Consider the following 20,790-nt stretch of genomic DNA (forward strand, 5'->3'; position numbering starts at 1 on the left):
TGCGGGGCTTGATTTAACACTGAGCGAGAAAGCTAACGTCCTGAAAAACATTATCAGCACCAGACCGCAAAAGACCAGAACGTATCTGTATAATTTACATTCCCCAATTATTCATTACACACCGACCCAGCCTCGCCAAGCGTGTCTTTACAGTAGGAGTCTCCAACTGGTCTGGTCTCCGGACACCACAGTCCATCGGGTTTTATAATAGTCAGCCTTTTAATCGTCAGTTTGTATTGGCCTGGGGCAGTTCAACGACGATCAATTAAACAGGTGGTGCGCACATTAAATAATTTAGAGATCATCTGGCACAAATATTGAGAATATCTTTCAGCCCACAAGTGCCAGTGCTCCCTCCTTCGCTGGAACATTACTTGCTTAAAGGATCAGATGCTTGAACAGCAACTGCTCTTAATCTTTAAATAACAGTTGACCTATAGGAATAACAGGATCGGGGCTCTCCAGGACCAGGGACCTAGAGAGCAACCACAGAGTCTACATGGAAAATATGAGGCCATTCATCTCTGGATGCGTCAGAAGATCCACAACAACACGTGAGAGGTTCAGCAGTGACTGGAGGAGAGAAGCATCCCTCACTGTCACCGCCATGAGCCCCCAGGGGTCTCCCTTCCACTGGGAACGCGGAGCACTGGCCGGCTGATCCCGAACCCGCCCACAGCTGCGCTGAGCCTCGGGAACCCTAACCAGAGCCGGCCGGCGACGCGATCCTGGACCTAACTGGCAACGGTCAGGAGCCCCAGCCACTGCTTGGAATGGGTGTGTTTACCAGTTAAGCCATTACAGGAGCCCCTGTATTATAACTTAGTATGAATTGGCTTCATTACTCTGCTCTCCTCCCCACTGAGAGCTGGTGTGTGGGGAGCGTTCTGGCTCACTATGGCTGCCGTCGCATCATCCAGGTGGGGCTGCACACTGGTGGTGGTGGAGGGGAGTCCCCATTACCTGTAAAGCGCTTTGAGTAGAGTGTCCAGAAAAGCGCTATATAAGTGTACGGAATTATTCTAAGTACATCATGCGCATTCTACTTGAAAGCTCTTAAAAATATATTTTTGTTCCTCTTCCCCTCAGTCCCCTTGCTGTGAACACATGGAGCACAAAGCTCTTTGGTGGGACCATGATTACTCACTGAACAGCACAGCTTTTTCCCCCACCCATAAAGACAGGGAATGCATAAAGAAACACGTTTTACAGCGGTGTGCCAAAATCTAGTTTTAACCAGGAAGGATTTACAGGAGAAAAATATCATCCTTGTGCTGCACTCCATCTTAGGTCTTACTATTTCGTGGAAGAAGTCGGGGTATCCCACCGTGTTTAACAATATGGAGGGGCAGCAACCCTTTTTGTAAAGAATGACCTTTTCGTCTCAGTTTTAGATGTACGGCTTCCTAGTGTCCAGCTGTATCTTGTGGTTTGCATTCCGAGGTGGATTCCGAAGAGGTCCACTGGATTGTCATCTTTGGGGACACTGAACACTTGAATTAAGTTTATAGTCTTCCCTGGACCAATACTAAAACGTTTAAGTTCTTCAGTCTGTCAGTTTAGCACTTTCCTTTAAGCACAAGAATTGATTCCTGAGCTGCAATATCTTGTCACATAGTGACAGAACTGAACACAATACTCTCTTCTAAACAAGGCCTGACTACCACATCACTAAATTCTTGTTAACACCTCTTGACTATATATACTTACATTGTTCACTTTTTTATTGCTTCCCTACATTGTTTAGAAAATGTAAATGGTGTCCACAAACACCTAGTTCATTCTTCAAGCGGGGTGCTTCCTACAAAATATTAATATTACTGGAACAAAACACTACACGTCTATGTTAAATATCATGTAGGTGTTTTCTCAGTCTTGAATTTTGTCTGTTTCTGAATTTCCCTTGCAGCTTTTTAAGTGTTTATAAATTCTCCTCATCAAACTTTTTTACTACGCCACAACCTAGATTGCTGATATAACTTAGAAAGAGCAGCGGTCTTAATACCCTGTGGTACTCAACTAATCACATCACTGTAATTGTGCTGTATTGATCCTTTATCTGTATAAAAGCCTTAGGAAAATGAAATATATATATTTAATGCTCTGTATCCATTATTGCTCTTGCTTGGTTAAAGAACTGTTTCTTCTTAAATAAGACTTTTTCTAAATTCATGCTTAGTATTCCCAAGACTCTTATGGCCATACATGTATGATCACAGTACAAGCGATCATGAACCACAAGAACCACAGATCTCTGTTCTGGACTAGTATGATAACAGGTTTTTCTACCGACTTAATTAATGATATTGTGGTATTAATTAGGAGAAAGCGTTGGAAAGTATGTCAAGTTTCTCTCTATTACCGAATACATACAAATTTAAATTAGAACCACACAAAAGCAAAACTGCACTTGGTGAAACAGAATGCACTGAATGTGTGACTCTCTCTTCTCTGCCAGCTGCTGTGGTAGAAGAAAAGGTTATTCACCAAAAACAATGTTAAATAAAGAAAGAAATACTCTGGCTGCTACATTCCATTCCTCTTACTACGCTGAGCCACCACCCAGCCCTACTATAAAGCTTTAGTGTCAGATATGCGCAGGTTCTTTAAAAGAGTTCCTTAAAACTGAGTTAATTCAATTTAATTCCCCTGCATCAGCTGTCAAACTGCAGTACTGCTTTCAAGTCCTCTGTCACAACTGAATTATACCCTTTTGCAATACAAAGGTGAGAAAGAATCACTATTAGTAACCTCTAATAATAACAATTCAACATCTTTATTTCATACCAATTCTGCCATGTGCACATTCCGTAACTGAAACAAAACTGATTAATATACATTTCAGGTTGTAATGGAATAAAATGTTACTTATATGGAAAAACAAAAACAAAAAAAGAGGGTTAGGGTTAGAAACGGTTGTTGTAAGGTTTGTGTTGAGCATAGCTTTGACTTGGCTTTATCTGCAGGAATTTATCAAGTGTCCCAAACCATGGGAAAACAACTGGTGTACAGTATTATAACCATATTCACTAACAGTTTTGACTTACAACACCTATTTTGCCGTGACTTGCTATCGAATTGATAGGCGATCGGCATTACATCATTTGTCTGAGGAAACTGAGCACCAGTACAGACACCCAGTTTGCATCACCGGGTCTGTGAGCATCCCTGCACCACTTTGTGCTCCCCTCCTCCTAAAAAGAGGAGCAGTAAAGTCACATTGCTGTACCTCCCCCTCCTCCCCGAGGAATCACCGACACTGCCAAACCTGCCTAGCAACACAGCCAACGGTCTCCAACCACGTGGCAACGGGGAGGTTGCGACCCCGGGAGAGCCGAGAGAGCACTGAGACCAGAAGGGAGAAAAACAGAAGGATGGAGGAGAGAAAGAAAGGAGGAGTGAGGGAAGAGTAGGAAAGAAGAGGATGAGAAAGAAGGAGCCAAACTACTTTGCGCACTGGCTGTAAAAGAGCTGCAGAGGAGCCTGTTCACAGGCCGAACTGGAATGGGACCAGGAGACCACAGTGAAGAGGAGTCTGTACACCACCTCCCTCAGGGGAGACTGGAGAGGACTCGCGGGGCCCAATGGCATCGACACTACACAACAGTGGTTAAAATCAATTACATTTCTGAATTTCCGTGGAGATAAATTAAAAAACGGGAATCTATCCATTTGTAAGCTACGGACATGAAGGTTTTCACCATTTAGTAAAACGATCCCATGATACTGTCATAGAAAAACATTTCCTAAACCCCCTGGCCCCCGTCCCGTTTGGTATTTTCAGGAAAGAAGCAGTTGTTCAGACACTAAACGGCTGGACTACACTCCCACTACTCCGATAGTGAACCCAAGCTCAGGTCCACACACACCATGATCCTCCTTCTCTCACTCTCATGTATTTGCCCAGCGCAAATTCCTACTGCCACGTGACCTTTTAAGCCACGAGAGGAAAATAATAAGAAAACGAACCTTCATCCTGCCCTCCTCAGACCCTGCGAGCGCACTTTAGATGATTATACCCTTCTGATGTGACAGTGCACCTACGAAGCACTTGGGTGCTAGGGGATACAGCCACGCTTGTGGTGAACACCTGCCTCTTCGCAAACAAAATGCACGCCATCGCATATGTTATGACAGGCCAACGACAAATGGCTGGTTAGACAACAACCCAGAGAGCACACGGCTCATTCAGCAGGGGTCTGTCAACAGCAACAATGCGCTGCGTCTCCTTAATTATACCATGAGGCGGCCCTGCTGTGCCTACACTCTCTGTGGGTGACAGATCGTGGGGGCTGGAAGTTCCTCCCCGCCTCCTCGCCTCTCTGAGCCAAGAGATACTTGCCTGTGGCATTATGTCACAGCCCCCTCGTCCTCCGAGAGCACACTAATAAAATCAGGTGGGCGGGGCAGTAACAGGTGACCAGGCGAGAGTCAGGACATACACTCTTCTTAGATTACCTGTAATTACCCTCCCACCCCCCCAGCACGGCGCGACTCACAACACAGCACACAATTACAGACTACAGCTTTAACCAGCAGCCGGCCCCGGGAGCCAGCTGTGTGCGAGGCACTGTTTACAGCCAGTCCTCGCCTCCCAACCTCGGAGGGCACGAGAACAGGGGGAGGAGGCGAGGGGCTGGTGGCTAGAGCCGAGCGGCTGTGCCGTCACTGTGCTTCAGTAGCCAGAGCAGATGGGACGCCGAGAGAGCCAGCACGCACCAGCTGCAGGCGGTCTGAACCTCGAGAAAAGAGGAACGGGGTTCGGGGAAAAACTTGTTTCTCAAGAACACGTCACAGAAAAGAAACGAGCGCTGTTTGTTTGTAGGATTGCTTAGCTACCACAAAGTTAGAAAAAAATAACAGTAAGCACAACTTGGTTGTTCTAAAGGAGCTCGCTTCTGGCAGGCAAACAATACGGGCAGACGAGAAAAACACAGTTAAAAAAAAAACTGGTTAACCCCATCAGTGCTGAAGCCTCTCCTTAATATGTTAACTTAAAATCTGGTTTCTCAGCCAGACAAAGAATCCGAGTTAAGAATGGCCTGAAGCCGATGATACCCATCGCCTCGTTTTCTTTCTAAAATGCCCCAAAGCCAGGCCAGCTGTCCTGGTGCTAGCCGGTCCATCTGCCTTGCATTTCATTTGCACAATGGAGAAGCGGATCGCGTCCTGCAGAAGACCTCGCGTACCTTGCTAGCCTGGGGTGTGTTGAGCACGTGCACCGTGCTGGGCTTGACCCCGTTGGCCTTGGCTCTCCTGTACAAGGCAAACCGGCTCTTTCTGCGGCCCCTGTCACCATTGGGGAGGGATCCATTGTACCTGCCACAGAGAGAGAGAGAGAGAAAGAGAACAGTCAATTAATACCCCTGTGGAGGGGATGGAGTCAACTCATGCTCCTCTGTCTAAAACGCTCCGATGGAACCTCTTCCACTGTGCAAGGAATTCCTTTTGCTGTAGCAGGTTGAACAGGAAACGGAACAAGGATAAGCATCGAGAGAAGTCCATGGGAATTGAACGTGGTGACTGCTGAAAGTTTTTTAAAGCGTTTTTTAGAGCTGAAAGTGTCTCTGCAGGACAGGACCAAAGCTTTAGGAAACATACAAAACAAGACTTAAGAAAAAAAATCTATTTATGAATCTGCAGATTGTTTCACTTGTTTCTGTGATGGAGAGGAACTCATGCACACCACTCAGAAGTAGCCTGATTGTCCATTTGGTGAGAAATCCTGTGAGTTTAAGAGAAATCTAATGACAGCAGTTATATTAGTAAAATCATACTATAACACTTTCCATGAGCAAATCTCCCAAACCAGGAGACTACCCCCAGAGCATCTTCTAGGGCGAGACCTTCTGTTTTTTTAAGTGGGGGAAAGATTCCTACATTTTTCCCCAATGCTCAGCTACTGTCCAACCTCACAATGAAACCACCATTTCCAGCTACATATTTCACTAAAACAAAATCTGAAAATAGCTGTGACGGGCAGCTTTAGGAAACGGAACAGCAGAGTCTTCCCAGGCCTCTCCCAGCCCTCAGGGGAACTCCCTCTCCAGGGGTCCTGACCCCCACTTTGGGAAAAGCTATTTATTGGAACAACCAGAGCCTTCCACCCCACTACCCTTCCCTGCTGCCCCAGACAGAGATTAATAACCCCACCAACACTCTTCAGAGAGATGGGCCTTATCAGCTCTCCGCGAGCTTCAGTTCATATCGCGCAGGAATAACTCACAGATTCACACTGAAAAGCAGCTGTACTGCTAACACTGGCATTCGCAGTGCGCATGTTGCACAAAACACTACATTGTGCCTTTTAAGAATTCAAGCCAACCGTGCCAAGTACCAATAAATGTCTGGGTCTGACTGCAGCTTTACAGTCTGTTTGGTCAGACAGATGTCAGATCCACATGTTGAAGCCTGGATGAAGACCAGCTGGCAGAGCATCTCCTTTTGAAGCACACACACACACACACACACACACACACACCACAAACGCAGCCTGAGCCCTTCACAAAAGAGCACAAGCAGCACACAAACAGACCCAGCAGAGCGTCAGGTACCCTTTCCAGGGCAAGTGATGGGAGGAAAAACAAGTTAAAAATGGAAAGAAAAATGCCTATCCCATTAGTGTCACAAAGACACACCCCACCTCTCCAAAGGCTCCTTTCCCAAACTGCTCTCTGCAGGAGCCGGGAAACCTTGCTTTTCTCGTTTTCCATCCTTTTTATGGCAAAACCCTCAAAAAGTTCCCTCCATAATTTCTTTTTTTTACTTTAATTTCGTACAAGAAAATAATGTCATCTCAAAACAGTCAACACAAACAACATCAAGTGTTGTAAGCATGAATGAGTATAAAATCTGCAAATCAACATTCTGTTCCAGCTGGACAGGGAGGTGTGCAATGCTGGGGAGAGAGGAGGGACGAGGAAAAGGAGCACAAAATTAAAAAATGTAAATTCAGTCTTCTTTGGGGTAGCAACAATAATCCACCTCTCCCAGTATCTCTCCAAGAACTCCTTCTGGAGCCGAAATGAAGCATGCTGAAGGAGCTGTGGTCTCGGGTGCAGGGTCATCACGCCTACAGAGAGAGAAGTCCGGAAAAGCTACAGCTGGACTGTCACTGACATCCAATAACTAATGACCCCACAGTTAAGCAATCAAGGTCAGCTAAAACCCCGGAACAGCTCGGACCACTGGGCGATGGGCATCTGATCAGTTGTCTCAGAGCCGTGGTCAACAGTTAATAAATAAGGGCAACTGTAGCCACAAAGCCCACATGTTCTGCACCTGCAGTCCTTACTTCTGCGCAGTTCTTTTCCTAATTGCACTAAACTGATGCTCTGTTGCACAAAGAGCCAGGTATGAGGAGATAAAGTTCCAAGGGCAGAAGCCCAACTATCTACATTCACAAGCTGTCCAAAGAACAGGGACAGGCCCATCTTCTGCCCCTTTCCAAAAAACACCATCCCCCACTCCTACCCCAAATGTCTACCCCTAGTACAGCTCCTGATGTCCCTGGAAACTAGGCACGCCTCCCCTAACGGAGACATTGCTCTCGCCGCAGAAACACACAGGGATCCTAAGCCTCTCTCCTCTCCTCAGTTGTGCGTCTTCAAACGGATAAGCACTCTCCAAATCACCCTCCACCTCACCTCCAGACAGATGACTCTCCTCTCCCCTACCTCCTTCCTCCCTCCCCCCCACCCCACCCCCCACCGGCTCTTTCCAAACCCTCCGCTCCATTGTTGCCTATCCCACCTGTCCAAATTAACCATCCCTCTCCTCCCTCCCCACCACCTGTCACCCACGCTGCCCTGGCAATCTGGCAGCCTGGGCACACAGTGGGTCAGGGCTGGAGAAAGAACCAGGGCAGGGATACACAGTTCAAAGTTTGTTTGTTTTTTTTAACAGATCTTTTCTATTCATAAAAAAAAAACTACCCCCTTCCAAACTGCAACAACAGGCAAAACCTTCAGGCCACTCTCATAGCTCTTTTCAAATCGTTAGTGGTTAAAAGACATGGAAGCAAGCAGCAGTTTGTACCAGAGATATGAGAGATTCACCGAGGTATCCAAGAGCTCGGAGAGGGCCCAAAAGAAAATGCAAAAAAAAATCTGCGGCTTTCGAAGACTGAAGGTTGGTTGCCCCTGCATTGTTATAGGACAGAATACAAAACTGCTCATTTATCATGTTCTCGGCTCCACATTGTGAACAGACTCATGACCCATCACAGCATGACATCAGCAGCCCTCCAGCTGGAAAACCACTCTGATGGCCACAAACAAGTCACACGTTTTCTTCCAGGCAAGATGTTGTGACACCAGGCTGCTAATTCAACTAAACAAACTCGGAATTACAAATAACATTTACAAATGTCATCCAAACTGTTCACGTAGTCCCATTTGCAAGCCTTCCAGAGATCAAAACCATTTTGCAGGTTTACTAGCGATCTCCCCAAAATGCAGAAAACTGTCTGATTTACTCCAAAAGAAATAGAAGATTTCTGATCCACAGCAGATGGTTATTTTTTTGTCAATAGAACAAGTGTAAAGTTGCATTATCTGTATTTGTAGGGCTATTTATCCTTAAATATTTATATATAAATTACTTAAATTTTCTGTTTACTTTAGAACTGGGAGGTTTGACCAGCAAATCAATGAAATTCAAAAACCACACAATATATGGAATAGCAGAATTAAAAAAAAAATCATATATAACCACATCCATCATCCAACTTCTAGCTATAGATATTTAATATTTACTTATTTGTTCATCAGCATCTTCAGATACAAAATTTTAAAAAAACTGCTAAGAATCTACATGAAAAACATACTGTATATGCATATAACTAGACTATTTATCTAACTGTTGTGACTGCTCTAGTACATCATTGTATTTACACTGGTTTATGGAAATGGTTTTAAAACTTAAAAACTAAAGTTTTACAAAACTGGCTTCTCTCATGATTGTAAGTTATTCTTTTTAATTTAAATTAACTGGGAATGACTGTTCAAAACAGGTTATGTAAACAACAAGTCTCCCACCACAGACAGCTCCAAAGACAGCTCTAGATGACCCAATACCAAACCATAAATAATCTTATTTATATAAATCTAACAGCTGCAGCTTCAGCTAAACAGATTTCAACATACGGTCTAATTTGAAAAAGAAATTCCAATATTTGGACGTTCATTTCACTCGACTCTTGGAAAATCTCATACTATATCAAGGTTTCCACACTGAAGGAATGATTGCTCAAGCATTCTCAAGCCCTGGAAATCCCTGTCCAAAACTCCAAAAAACACCCACACTACATTCCTAAACTTCCACTACCTTACCCTTTTGTGCATGCCCATGAAACCCTTTTTAATCAAACGAGGTCTTCTGGTTCTTGAAAAATGCAAAACAGGCCCCACTGGAAAGTGGAAAAAAATATTACTCTCGATAGTTCAATACCTAACAAGTCGCTCTCGCCCTTGCTTTCTTACAGAACCAAAAAGAAGGCGCCACAGCCAAAACGCTTGGCAGTGTGGAATGAACTTTTACTTGTTCCATTGCACAAAAATGCTGATTCAGTTGAGCCTGATGCGGCCACGTTCCAGAGTCCCTTCAGTTTTACAGTGCAGCCCTTTAATGGATCAGAAGTACCAGCTGAGCTCTGTAGGACCGACAGCAATATGCCCGCTGGTCACAATGGTATTGAGCCGTTTTTTGTAAAACCTGCTGCTCTTTTAATGTCCGCCCCACTGACCCATTTACTCTATCCCTCTTTTAAACCGGCTGCAATCCCAGCAGACTGAGAGTCTGCCCTTGTTCTGCCTCTTTTCCAGGGGATTGACAACTCAGATAGACGCATATAAATGCTGTCTTGCCTTTCTCAGATCAATGAGAATACGGAAGTAGTTTAGCCTTATTTTGACAGTAATTTTGGGATTTGTGTCTGGGTGTGGATTTGGGACAGCAGTCTTAAAAAGCTATTACTAATTGTCTCTCAACAAACATTGCACTTCTGCAGTAATCTGTACACATTTGTCTCAGACTGTGGATACAGAGGATCAGTAAGTTCTTCCACAAAAATGCACAATATTGTCTTGATAGAAATTCCTTTGCAAGGTTGTAATATACATACTAAACCATATACAGTGTGTAAAATCTGACAATAGTTTCACTGGGCCTCACTTTTTTTTCCATCTAAATGAACAATATTAGGAACTGTTATATCCACTGCTACAGCGGTGACACTTGTACTCATATAAACTGTCTAAATCATCAGTGACTGGTTTCAGTTCCTGCTATTTAACCAGGCTTTCTCTGAACTTCTGTTAAACGCTGATACAACTACATTTAGGCTATTCAATCAGGAACTCAAACTTAGTTCCCCAAGCAATAAGCTTGAAAATCTCTATTTTAAACAAGATAGGATTGGAGCATGTTATGGTATATTAACATCCAGGAATCTAGCTGGATAGTGCTTTAACTTTCAAAACTCCATATTGGAGTTTTCAAAAGTCCATAGTTGGGTTACTTTTACTACAACAAATGTTTTACTACATATTCCTCTAGGTGTGCACTAACTTAAAACAGGTCGTTCTCCTCATCTCTAAGGTTGTTTTAGGGAAACCTGCTGCCTTAAAGTCCATAAAGTTTATCACTGGCTCTCCCTTTCACACTCTTCAGTGGGATCTTTAATCTTTGACCAATTGACCCTCTCTGCACACCAGATGAATGCTTCATGGGTTCAAGTGAATTTACAAAGCTTAACTTGGGAAAACATTTCCCCCATCCTCATCCCAGGGCTTATTTTGAAATTTAGGTTATATTCCTTTTTACCAGAACGATCCTCCAAAGAGAAACTAATAATTTGGGCTGCAGGAGAGAGACACAAACTGCACCACTGAATGTCACCTGCACTGGTTAACACTGTCATGTTATTGACACTTTACTGATCACTCGTTTCTGTCTTTCACTGCTTCTTAAGTGACACAGGGGTGTCATTATTTAACCAGGTGGGTTGGTTGAGAAGAAATCCTCATTTACGATTAAGTATTGCAGTAAAATAGTGTCGTATAAGAACTCTGAAATTAGAAGGCCAAACATTCTGTAACCCTTTCCCACTCTCCACGGTGGTTAGGTTAGTGTTTGGAGAATAGGTCTTTAAAAAAGCAACACTTTCAATCGAAGACACAGGACCTAGATCACCTGCTGTAGCTGAGGACAGAATCCCTCCCTTAATTAAGGGTAATCCCGGAAAACTGGAACGAGAATGAGCGAGTTTACAGGCAGAAACGGGATTCTGCTTTAGATATTCACATAAGGCTTAAAGGCAACACTGGGACATCCGTTCATCCACTGTTACAAGAAGTCCTTTCTCCTACTCAAACAAGGACAGCGTTAATCAGGTAAAAATACCCAGATTAGTAGCCATAATACCCTGGCTAATCAGGACTCAAGCTTACCGCAACTCCCCAGCTAAGAGCACAAACAGGAGGGTACGCGGGGAGAGAGGACTGGCAACCAGAAAGAAAGAGAACAAGTTCACCAGATAGAGGTATAACCTCCTATTATTAATCATGGTCGAGGCGTTTATTCACTTACATTTGTACTCATTTATCCCAATGGGCAGGACTGGGCTGATGCAGCATGAGTGAAGCCCACTGAACCAGGGTACAAGAGCAGACCGAGGCCCAAGCACTCTGCCGCACTGCTGCCCCACGACAGCAGCCCTCAACAAGGCTAACCAAGGGACAAGCTCAGGCTCAGGCACTGCATGTGCTAGGGAGGCTCTCAGGGCTGGTATTAACGCATTGAGGTCATCTTGGCAAGATCACAGTGGGCTGTCTAACAGCACTGAGGGAGTTTAGTTAAGATAGATACTTTATTGATCCCGTGAGGGAAATTGCAGTGCAACAGCAGCTTAACACACACAACACAGCCACAGTGTAACGAATTATATAATAATAGTACAATACATACAAGTGAGTTAAGTTATGCAACCCAATATATACTTTGCATATTTCATATAGATGTATTCTAGTGAGACTGTATATGGGGTGGAACGATTTTTCAAAACTCTGTTTTGAACAAGTATACATCTGTAGGCTCAAGACTGAATCGGGATTTGTACATTTTGATCTGACTGCGGCACTCTCTCTTCCTAGTGAGAAAAACGCCAGATCCTATAATTCTTCCGCGAGCTTGTACATCCCAGCTCTCGTCCATCAATCTATCAAGCCTGTTACAGGCTTCTTCAGATCTCCCGCCACTCACAAAATCGAGAAAGGTTGTAAATAATGCACGCAAGGACTCTGGGAGGGGGAGTTGAACCTGAATAAACTGCGTCTGCCCAAGGACTGGAGCTGTGCACCCCTGCCGCACCACAACGATTTTCACTCATGTTGCACAGTGCCAACCTATCGAAAATAAAGGCCTGGATTAAATCAAAATGTTGATTCACGAACCAATCATGTATTAAAACCCAGAGCCTCAATGGCTGGTCTCCACTTGGTAGAAGCAAGAACATCCCAGCTCACAAAAATCCACCCCAGGCACGGGGTCTGTGACTCGATAAGGCCATGTAGGTCGAAGTTCTGATCTAATCCTGACCAGAGAATGAGAACTGCAATATCACATTGTTTTTTCTGGGTCACTTTAGAAACATCCTGAAGTCTGGCTCAGCTTTGTGGTTCCATCTGGTGGCTTATGACACAACAATTTGTGTCACAATGTGAATCATATGAGGAACAGCAGCATTTTACCCATCCGCACTACACAAACAAGGCACTGTTAACTCGTGAAACGCAGAACAGCTACTGGAATATTTGTAGCCATGTATCAAATTTTAGTTGGCGGTGGCATATAAGTATAGTTGACTCAGTATCTTCATCTATAATTATTTATTAAAATTACTTAATCTGCATATGACTGAGACTTATTGCACATTTTGTGTCATTAAAGCTTCAGTATCAGGCTTTTCTTAAAAAAACTGTAAATGAAATAAAATCTCTTTTGTTTTCTAGCCAACTAATCTGGCTATTCCAAGCCTGTAAATTAAAGATGCAAAGACTAAGTACAAATACGCACTGGGCAGAAAACGATGGACATATTTATAAACACTGTTAAATGCAATCTCACCCACAACAACCATCTTGCGCTCACGGGGCTCAGCATTTCCAGCACGTTTTGTGTAATAAGCGCAACACTCCAGCTGCCCACCAGCACCTCCCGCTCACACCAGTGTCCACCGCTCACTGGGCACGGCCCAGTGTGGCGAGCACACACCAGGAGCCTCCCTGGACATACGAGCTGGTCTCCCACCACGGTCCTCAATATTAGGGCTCCCCCTTACCCTCTGGGACTCCAGGTGAATGTTAATTAAGCATAAACACACGGGTAAAAGGAAATTAACAGCTCAGAAAAGACTGTGATTTTACCTCAATATATATATTTTTTTAATTTGCTTTTTCTTCAGTGTATTCCTGTTTTGGGATGTAATAATAATAATAATAATAATAATAATAATAATAATAATAATTGCTTAAACTTATATAGCGCTTTTCTGGACACTCCACTCAAAGCGCTTCACAGGTAATGGGGATCCCCTCCACCACCACCACCAGTGTGCAGCCCCACCTGGATGATGCGACGGTAGCCATAGTGTGCCAGAACGCTCACCACACATCAGATATCAGTGGGGAGGAGAGCAGAGTAATGTAGCCAATTCATAGAGGGGGATAATTAGGAGGCCATGATTGGTAAGGGCCAACGGGAAATTTGGCCAGGACGTAGGACAAACCTGACTAGTTGAACTGTACCAGAACCCAGATCACTGATATAAATTAGGAAAAGCAGTGGCCCTAGGACAGACCCCTGTGGTACTGAAAGACCGGTCCTACATTCTTTAAGTCGACAGCCATACAGTATATGATTGCCCTTCATACATTTTGCCTTAAAAAGCTCAGCACTACCAATCATGTGAAAGCAGAACAGGTAAAGCCTTTCTCACACTACAGGACTCGACACGACTTCCAGTCGGAGAGCATGTCAAATTTAACGACTGCAGGTGCTGAATCTCGCTGCCTTTTCTGTCCCAGAGGGTGTCAAATTATACAACTAGGAATCGCAGGGGGGTGACTGAATTACACGATTCCTTCACGACTTTTCGGCACGGTTCCAAATCTCACATTGCACTATGACAGTACCGTGAGGTTTTGACAAGCCAATCAACGCGGAGCACAAGAGGAGCACCACACAAAAGTAAACAAACAACAAACACGAAACATCGAACAGACATCTGTGCTGGCTCCAAAGTTCGACGAGCCTCTCCTCCATTTGCACAGTCCAGAACACTCGCTTTCCTTCTTTCCTTGCAGCTGCGTTGTACGGGCTGTACTACAATGAGCCCTCACTGGCCGTTGACTGTCGCAGACGACGAGTTGCGACTCGCAGTTTGATTTTATCGCAGCGAGTTGCAGAGAGTCGCAGGGGCTGTTAAGAGCGCTACGACCGAGTCACACTACACAGCCGACGGTAACGGGCGCGCACTGCGACTCTCTACAAATCACTGGGATTTTCTTACAATCATGTAAATGAAGGCTATGACTGAAAATCCTCGGAAAAGTTGTGTAGTGCGACGCCGGCCTAAGTCTGAACACAGAGAAGAGCTTCACCATCAAGGGGAAGCAGTCGCACTGGCTGATCAAACCTGAGAGCTGACAGCAGTCCCTGCACGTGAGGGGTCAGAGCTCAGGCTTACTTGCTCTTCCAGTGAAGACTGCAAGAATCTGGTGTCATCATGGATCTGCACGCAGAAGACAGCGGAAAGACCGGCCCTGTTGCTCTGCAAATTTCCACTTCTTACACAATTCTCTTCAGAGTACCCACCCTGCCAAGTCTAAACCTGACTTTTCATTTCCCTTCTAAAAGTAAAAAAAAAACACTTACATCTTAGCGGTTTTTAATCACAACACTTCTTATAATTATCTTGGAATGTTATTTTAGAAATGTTTATTTGCTTTTACCCTCTATAAGAAATGTGCCAGGTGTTAAATCCTTTGTAAGAAAGTGTCAAAACAAAGCAGTGATTTAGACTTTTCGCTTCAGGAAAAAAAACAGCTCATTCACCTCGGGCTTTCATAACTCTAACACGCTACTAACACTGTTTCATATTCCTTCCTTTCCTGAACACACTATGCTTCATTAGGAAAAGAGTACTCAAGCAAAAACACACCAACTGGACATTTTCACTAACCTTTACAACTACAGAGATTCAAAAACAGAAGTTGGCTTTTCCTGCACAGAGACTATTAAACAGCTCCTTTTCAGGCCACATAAGCTGAAAATATTTCAGTTTCCTAAAAGAAGAAAATGAATGGCTGAAAAATACTGCAAACTATTTTTGAAACCTAAAGCCCTACACAGGCCTCTGTAGAGTACAAGCAATTCCAAGTCCTAGCATGCTCACTGGCTTATCTGCACTGGTATAGTAACAGATTCCAAACTATAGGAAAACATTCAGCATTTTTGTGGAATATTGTAGCATCTTACAGTTTATCCAAGTCAGCCAGTGTATCATACAACATACAACAGCAGACCCCTTTGTCTGATAGGCTGGTGATGCAAATCCCAGCCTTCCAGAGTCGTCAGTGTTGGCTGGGCTCCCTAGCACAGGAAATGCTACGCATACGTCAGCGATCCTACAGCCCGGGATAACCATGGGGTTTGCTCACCTCCACAGTCCATACAGACGCAGACCGAGTAGGTGCTCCTTGAGGTCTAGGCACCCAAAGGCCCAGACGTCTGGCCACACCCTGCGATTACGCTCATTTGTGCGAACCAGGATAGGCTGTTAAATCAAGTGAACTGGCCGACAGCCCTCCAAGTGTGCATGGAGACTGCACTGGAAGAGGGTAAGCTGTTAAGCTTCACACCACCGGAGTTTTGAGGGATCAGACGGGAAGACGGGGAGTAAATATAGGCCTGACAAATTGCGTTTTTAAAAAAACATGAAAAAGAAACAGTCCAGATACAGAGCATGTCATCTCCATACCATAGTATTTATTAGGCCGACCCTGCCAGTACAAAGTCACCGCTGCATCAATCTGTTCTCTCCTGATCTTTTCTTATGCTGCCCATCATTTATTTATAACAATCTCTCACGCACTTCTGCAAAACTTTAGTCTTGTTTTTGCAGGAAACGTACTGCTGTCCCACTGCCTACTTCCTTCTCCTCCAGTCTGCGGGCTATAGATCCGATTCAGCTCACCAGCGGACCTGACTTGGCTCTGCTCAGTTATCCCCGAGATGTCTCCTAGGATCCGCTGCTCACAAAGGCCGCTTGTTGTGGGGGGGGGGGGGGGGGTGAGGGGGGGACACATACACAATTAATAGGTTCCATCCCTCAGACACAATGGACACAGGAAGCTGCAGAGATTGAGCTCCAGCGGTCTCATCAATACTCCCTTTCATATTATTAGTCCCGGAGCCACGGCCTACCAGCCTGTACGCGCCTCTTTGCCAACACCAAACTAAAACGTTAAGACGAGACGGGAAAAAAAAAGGTATGTGAGAGAACATGCAGAAAAGCGAGACCCAAGTGCTGAAAGGGCAGTTAAATCTCATGTACTCTCCTTCCTTAACATGATGTTTGGTAAATGCTTGAGACAAATGATGGAGATAACAGACTTAATCTAGAAAATATGAAGCACTAGATTTGATCTTTGAGACCTGGGTCCAAGTACTATCTCCGGAGCCCACCAATTCCCATAGCAATGCGACTGCACTGGAAGGGCACATGGTAAATTCTACTGCTCTCATGATCACTGTAATGAGTGGGATACTTGCCAACAGAAATTATATCTTCAATTTACATATAAATGGGATATATCATCTGGGGACCGCAACCAATCACAGTTCTCATCACTTCCTCATAACGAGATGTCTAAAGAAACCCTGGCCACCAGAGTGTCACGCCCAATCCTTCCTGCTGCAACACGAGCGCCTGTTTATCAGTTCCACCCGGCAGTTCAGCAGACATCTGGTTCACTCAAGTCGGACCAGTGGAAAGGCAACAACATAATCTAAAGACAAAATGACTGTGTTGAGCAAACGGGTGTAGCTCTCACGCTTCCAACAGGTTTTTGTTAGTTTAGCTTGCCAGTACGAGTGCGTCAAGATAAGAGGTCTTCAACAAAAACAGGAACACATTTCAAGCTAACATCTAAATATTTTAAGATCAGCTGAATTCAAGTGCTTTTAACCCATGCCCCCTGTACTAGGTTCATGAGGCATTCAACGCTATCAAAACTGTTGAATGCATTATTGCATTCCCTACTAAATCTTTCATTTCAAACCCATGAGTACACGGTGCTTGTGAACTTCCTTTTTAAAAAACCCAATTGCATAAGGTTTAGTTTGGGTTTTACGTTTTCAGGCACTATGGAAAGCCAAGCAATTCTACAAACTGGGCTCCCCTTATGAATACAGTCAAAATAGGTCAAAAGTTAGATTAATCTAGCAGAGTGCTCTTGTTTTAGCTTGTACTCATTCTGAAAGTTCATTATGAGTAGACAGAGTGAGCATATTTCCAGGTTTATTTTAAGAAATTTTAACACTCCTACCACACACACAGATAAGACACACTTCATGTACATTATCACATTAAATCATCTTTTTAAAACTGAAAGGCCCAGTTTCAATAGGAATTCATGGGTCCAAAATATACATCCCAGATAATTAAATTCAATAGGTCAAAACTGGAAAGCAGGCACTTAACAAGAGTTGTGGGTCAATCACAAACTCTGCGCAAGCCGAGACACGTCTTCACCAAAAGGTTATCTTAACACGTTAGCAGATTACTGTCCCAGCAGAAGTGGGACTCCTTTACATGATCGTTTATTACCCATTGATGTGTTAATGAGGTCACCCCAGCTCGTAAAAGAAGTTCTCTGCGAGAGATCTTAAATCAGGCGTGATGCCCTTGTGGTAAAGAACAGCCGATCTAAGGCGAGAGCACTAGATTCGTCAGACGACAAGGAGCAAAGCCGGCTGTCTCAGAAACCAGGCTTCACAACTAACCCCCCGCTGTCTGTTTTCAGTGAGGCTGGTCTACCCGCTCTCATTAAAAGTGACTCCGATAATCATACTCCCGAGTACCGAGTGCACTAAAAATAGAAGAGAACCGCGCTTCCTGATTTCTAGGATAACAAGACAGGGAACAGACAAAACAAGCGCACACGGCTCTGTCTAGTTGTATTAAGAGGAGACAGACACCGTGAAAAGAGATGAGTAATACATCCCGCTGGTGGCACACCGACAGGAGCCAACTTCGAACTGTCTGGGTGCCGGACGGGACCGCGGCGTGGGAATGAACGACAAATCATTTCCTAGTCTCGTTAGGGGGAGAGAGGGAGGAAGGGTGGTTGGTGCTAAAATTAAAACTCGCATCAAATCCCCCGAAAATGTTAATCCCCGGGAAAGGAAGCACATTAGCGCTCTTCGGGAACATCCTAGGGCTTGCATAATCTGGCGATAATTATCATGTATGAATCACCTCGGCTCGCTCTGGAGCGAGCCTGCTCCACGTGACCGCTCTTCTCCCGGCCCGTGCGGTCGCCGCCGACCTGCACAGCACCCTCAGCCCGCCAGGGATCGAGGCCGGCCCGCAAACTCCTCCACATCGGCTAGACCTGAGCTCACTGAACCACCGGACGCGTCGTAATGGGGGGGGTCGGTGGCCTTTTTGCACCGCTCATCTGCAGCCGTTTGTATCCAGGGCACCGCGTTCACACCTCATACCAAGTGCTACTTCAACATAACCGCGAAAGCGATGCGATAAGGGCGGGGGGGTTAACACATCGGATAAGGGCCACAGGGCATGAACTTTCGATTCAACTGAGCTGCTCCAATCTGGCCCAGCGGTAGCTCGATCATGTGGGACGCCTCATGTGGGAGATGCCTATTCCTCCACATCACCACGTTAGGGATAGCGAACTTGGTCACTTCGCAAACTAACATCCCGGCTGCGAGGGCTCGAAAGCACACGGCGTGGCACAATAACCCACCGCTGGAAAGCGGGTTGGGGAGGGGAGAGAAACACGGTCAAGCGAGGTAGCTCACGAAAAGAAATCCCGCGATTAGTACAGTAGCTAAGACTTTTCCCAACCCCTCCCCCCATCTCTCCCTCACCAACTACTGTAACCTACATCCACGCCGCGAAAGACCCGATCCGCACGCAACCAGCCCAACAGCTTCGGAAATATCTGGGACCGCGACGTGTGCGCCTCTCTAAAAAGAAAAAATATCCTCGACTTCTGCACGCCTCGCCTGCCGCTCCAAACGGATCGCCCACGAACTGGGACTTGCCCGATTCCCGGGAATGTGCGTTGGGGAGCACATTTCCAGAGGACATTCCCCAACCGCGTTTCCTCCCCCTCCCCTCGTTTAACCCACCGAGGAAATCAGAAGCGCCAGCCGCTTACTGAACCGGTAACGGTTTCTTTGTTTTTCTGTTTGTTTGGGGTTTTTTTTTGTTCGTTTTATTCGCGGCCGAACATGCCAAAGAAGAGCCCCCCCCCCCTCGCTCGCCGCCCGGACAGCCGCTCCAGATGGCTTTTAGGGCTGAACGGGGGACGCCCGTGTCGGTCGCGCTAGGCGATTGTTTTCTTCTCCGGCAACTGTTCTGCCTCGAACTGCCCGAAAACAGACAACTAACCTCCGGGGGAAGACGTCGCGACGAGAGGCGCCCTGTCAGCGATGACAGGTACGTGGCTAGGATGCGCGAACAGGTCCGAGTTTGTGTCCTCGCAGCGCGGAAGAGTCCTGTACAAGTGAGTGATGTGTACGGCACGTATCCTCTCCCAAGTTCGGGAGCACCGCAAGCCGACGGATCCCCCACCTTGTAACCGTCTTTTCCCCACTCACCCCAGCACGACGAGCTCCCCGTACTTCACCGGTTCCTTAATGGGGGCGCAGTTCTCCTCCTGGTTCGGCGAAAACATCAGGCTTTTGCAAACTACGCAGCTCACAAAAACCAGTCGTCCTCACCGCTGGCGGGGGGAAACACATACACACACAGAGAGAGCAGGGAAACCCTTCACAACGAGTGGGTTAGAGCCATCTGTCACGTGTAGCTGCCGCCGCGTCCGCCGAGAGGTGTTTCTCCGGTGAGTCGGCCGGCTCTGCTCCCGTCTGCTTAACGTCTAAAACGAGGGAGAAACTTTTGTTTTGAAGTGCCTCCACTACACCGCGTACTTCTCCACTTGGCCGCTGGATGGGCTCTGAAACAGCGACACAAAAACAGCCCAGAGCAGGGGCGGGATGTACCATCGACCACACCTTGCTCACGGAGGGGGAGAAAGCGTGAGCAGGCTTTCATTTGAACAATGACGTTTCCCCAAAACGCGCCTTCGTATAGAGTGTTTTATATTTAAAGCAGCATTATTTCTCATAATTATACGTCTTTTCTCCGTTATTAGTTATACGCAACGCAATATGGGGTTTTCTTTTGCCTTAACCCCCCCTCTAGTTCTCCACATTCTTGACTCTTGGTGCGAGGTTGGTCCCTGCTGTTATGTAAACAAAGAGTAAAAGAGAGGGGATTCTTAAAGAGATAAACCTCTTGCCCTCTGTCATGTGGGAAATTTAAAATATTCTAAGCCGTTTATTTTTCTGCCGGGTTATTTTATTCGAAGAGAACTGGCAATACAGCGGCTTCACAGGTGAAGGGGGTCTATCAAGCCTAGCCCAGCAGAGAACGTATGGTTTACATTAGTGAAGTAGGACAACAGTTAGGATTCATTG

At 45.5% G+C, this 20,790-nt stretch overlaps 1 protein-coding gene across 1 annotated transcript in view; it reads right to left on the reverse strand.

Moving 5' to 3' along the window:
* peli2 (pellino E3 ubiquitin protein ligase family member 2) overlaps positions 1-20,280 on the reverse strand; it is a 31,074-nt gene extending 10,794 nt beyond the window's left edge. The window contains exons 1-2 of the mRNA XM_006632222.3: positions 19,912-20,280; positions 5,190-5,319 (exon numbers count right to left, since the gene is read on the reverse strand). Coding sequence (XP_006632285.1) covers positions 5,190-5,319; positions 19,912-19,988 — 207 coding nt within the window. The 5' untranslated portion in view covers positions 19,989-20,280. The remainder of the gene's footprint in view (positions 1-5,189; positions 5,320-19,911) is intronic.
* Positions 20,281-20,790: the final 510 nt, after the last annotated feature.

The sequence above is a fragment of the Lepisosteus oculatus genome, chromosome 8 (assembly GCF_040954835.1).
Source record: "Lepisosteus oculatus isolate fLepOcu1 chromosome 8, fLepOcu1.hap2, whole genome shotgun sequence".
In the NCBI taxonomy this organism is placed as follows: domain Eukaryota; kingdom Metazoa; phylum Chordata; class Actinopteri; order Semionotiformes; family Lepisosteidae; genus Lepisosteus; species Lepisosteus oculatus.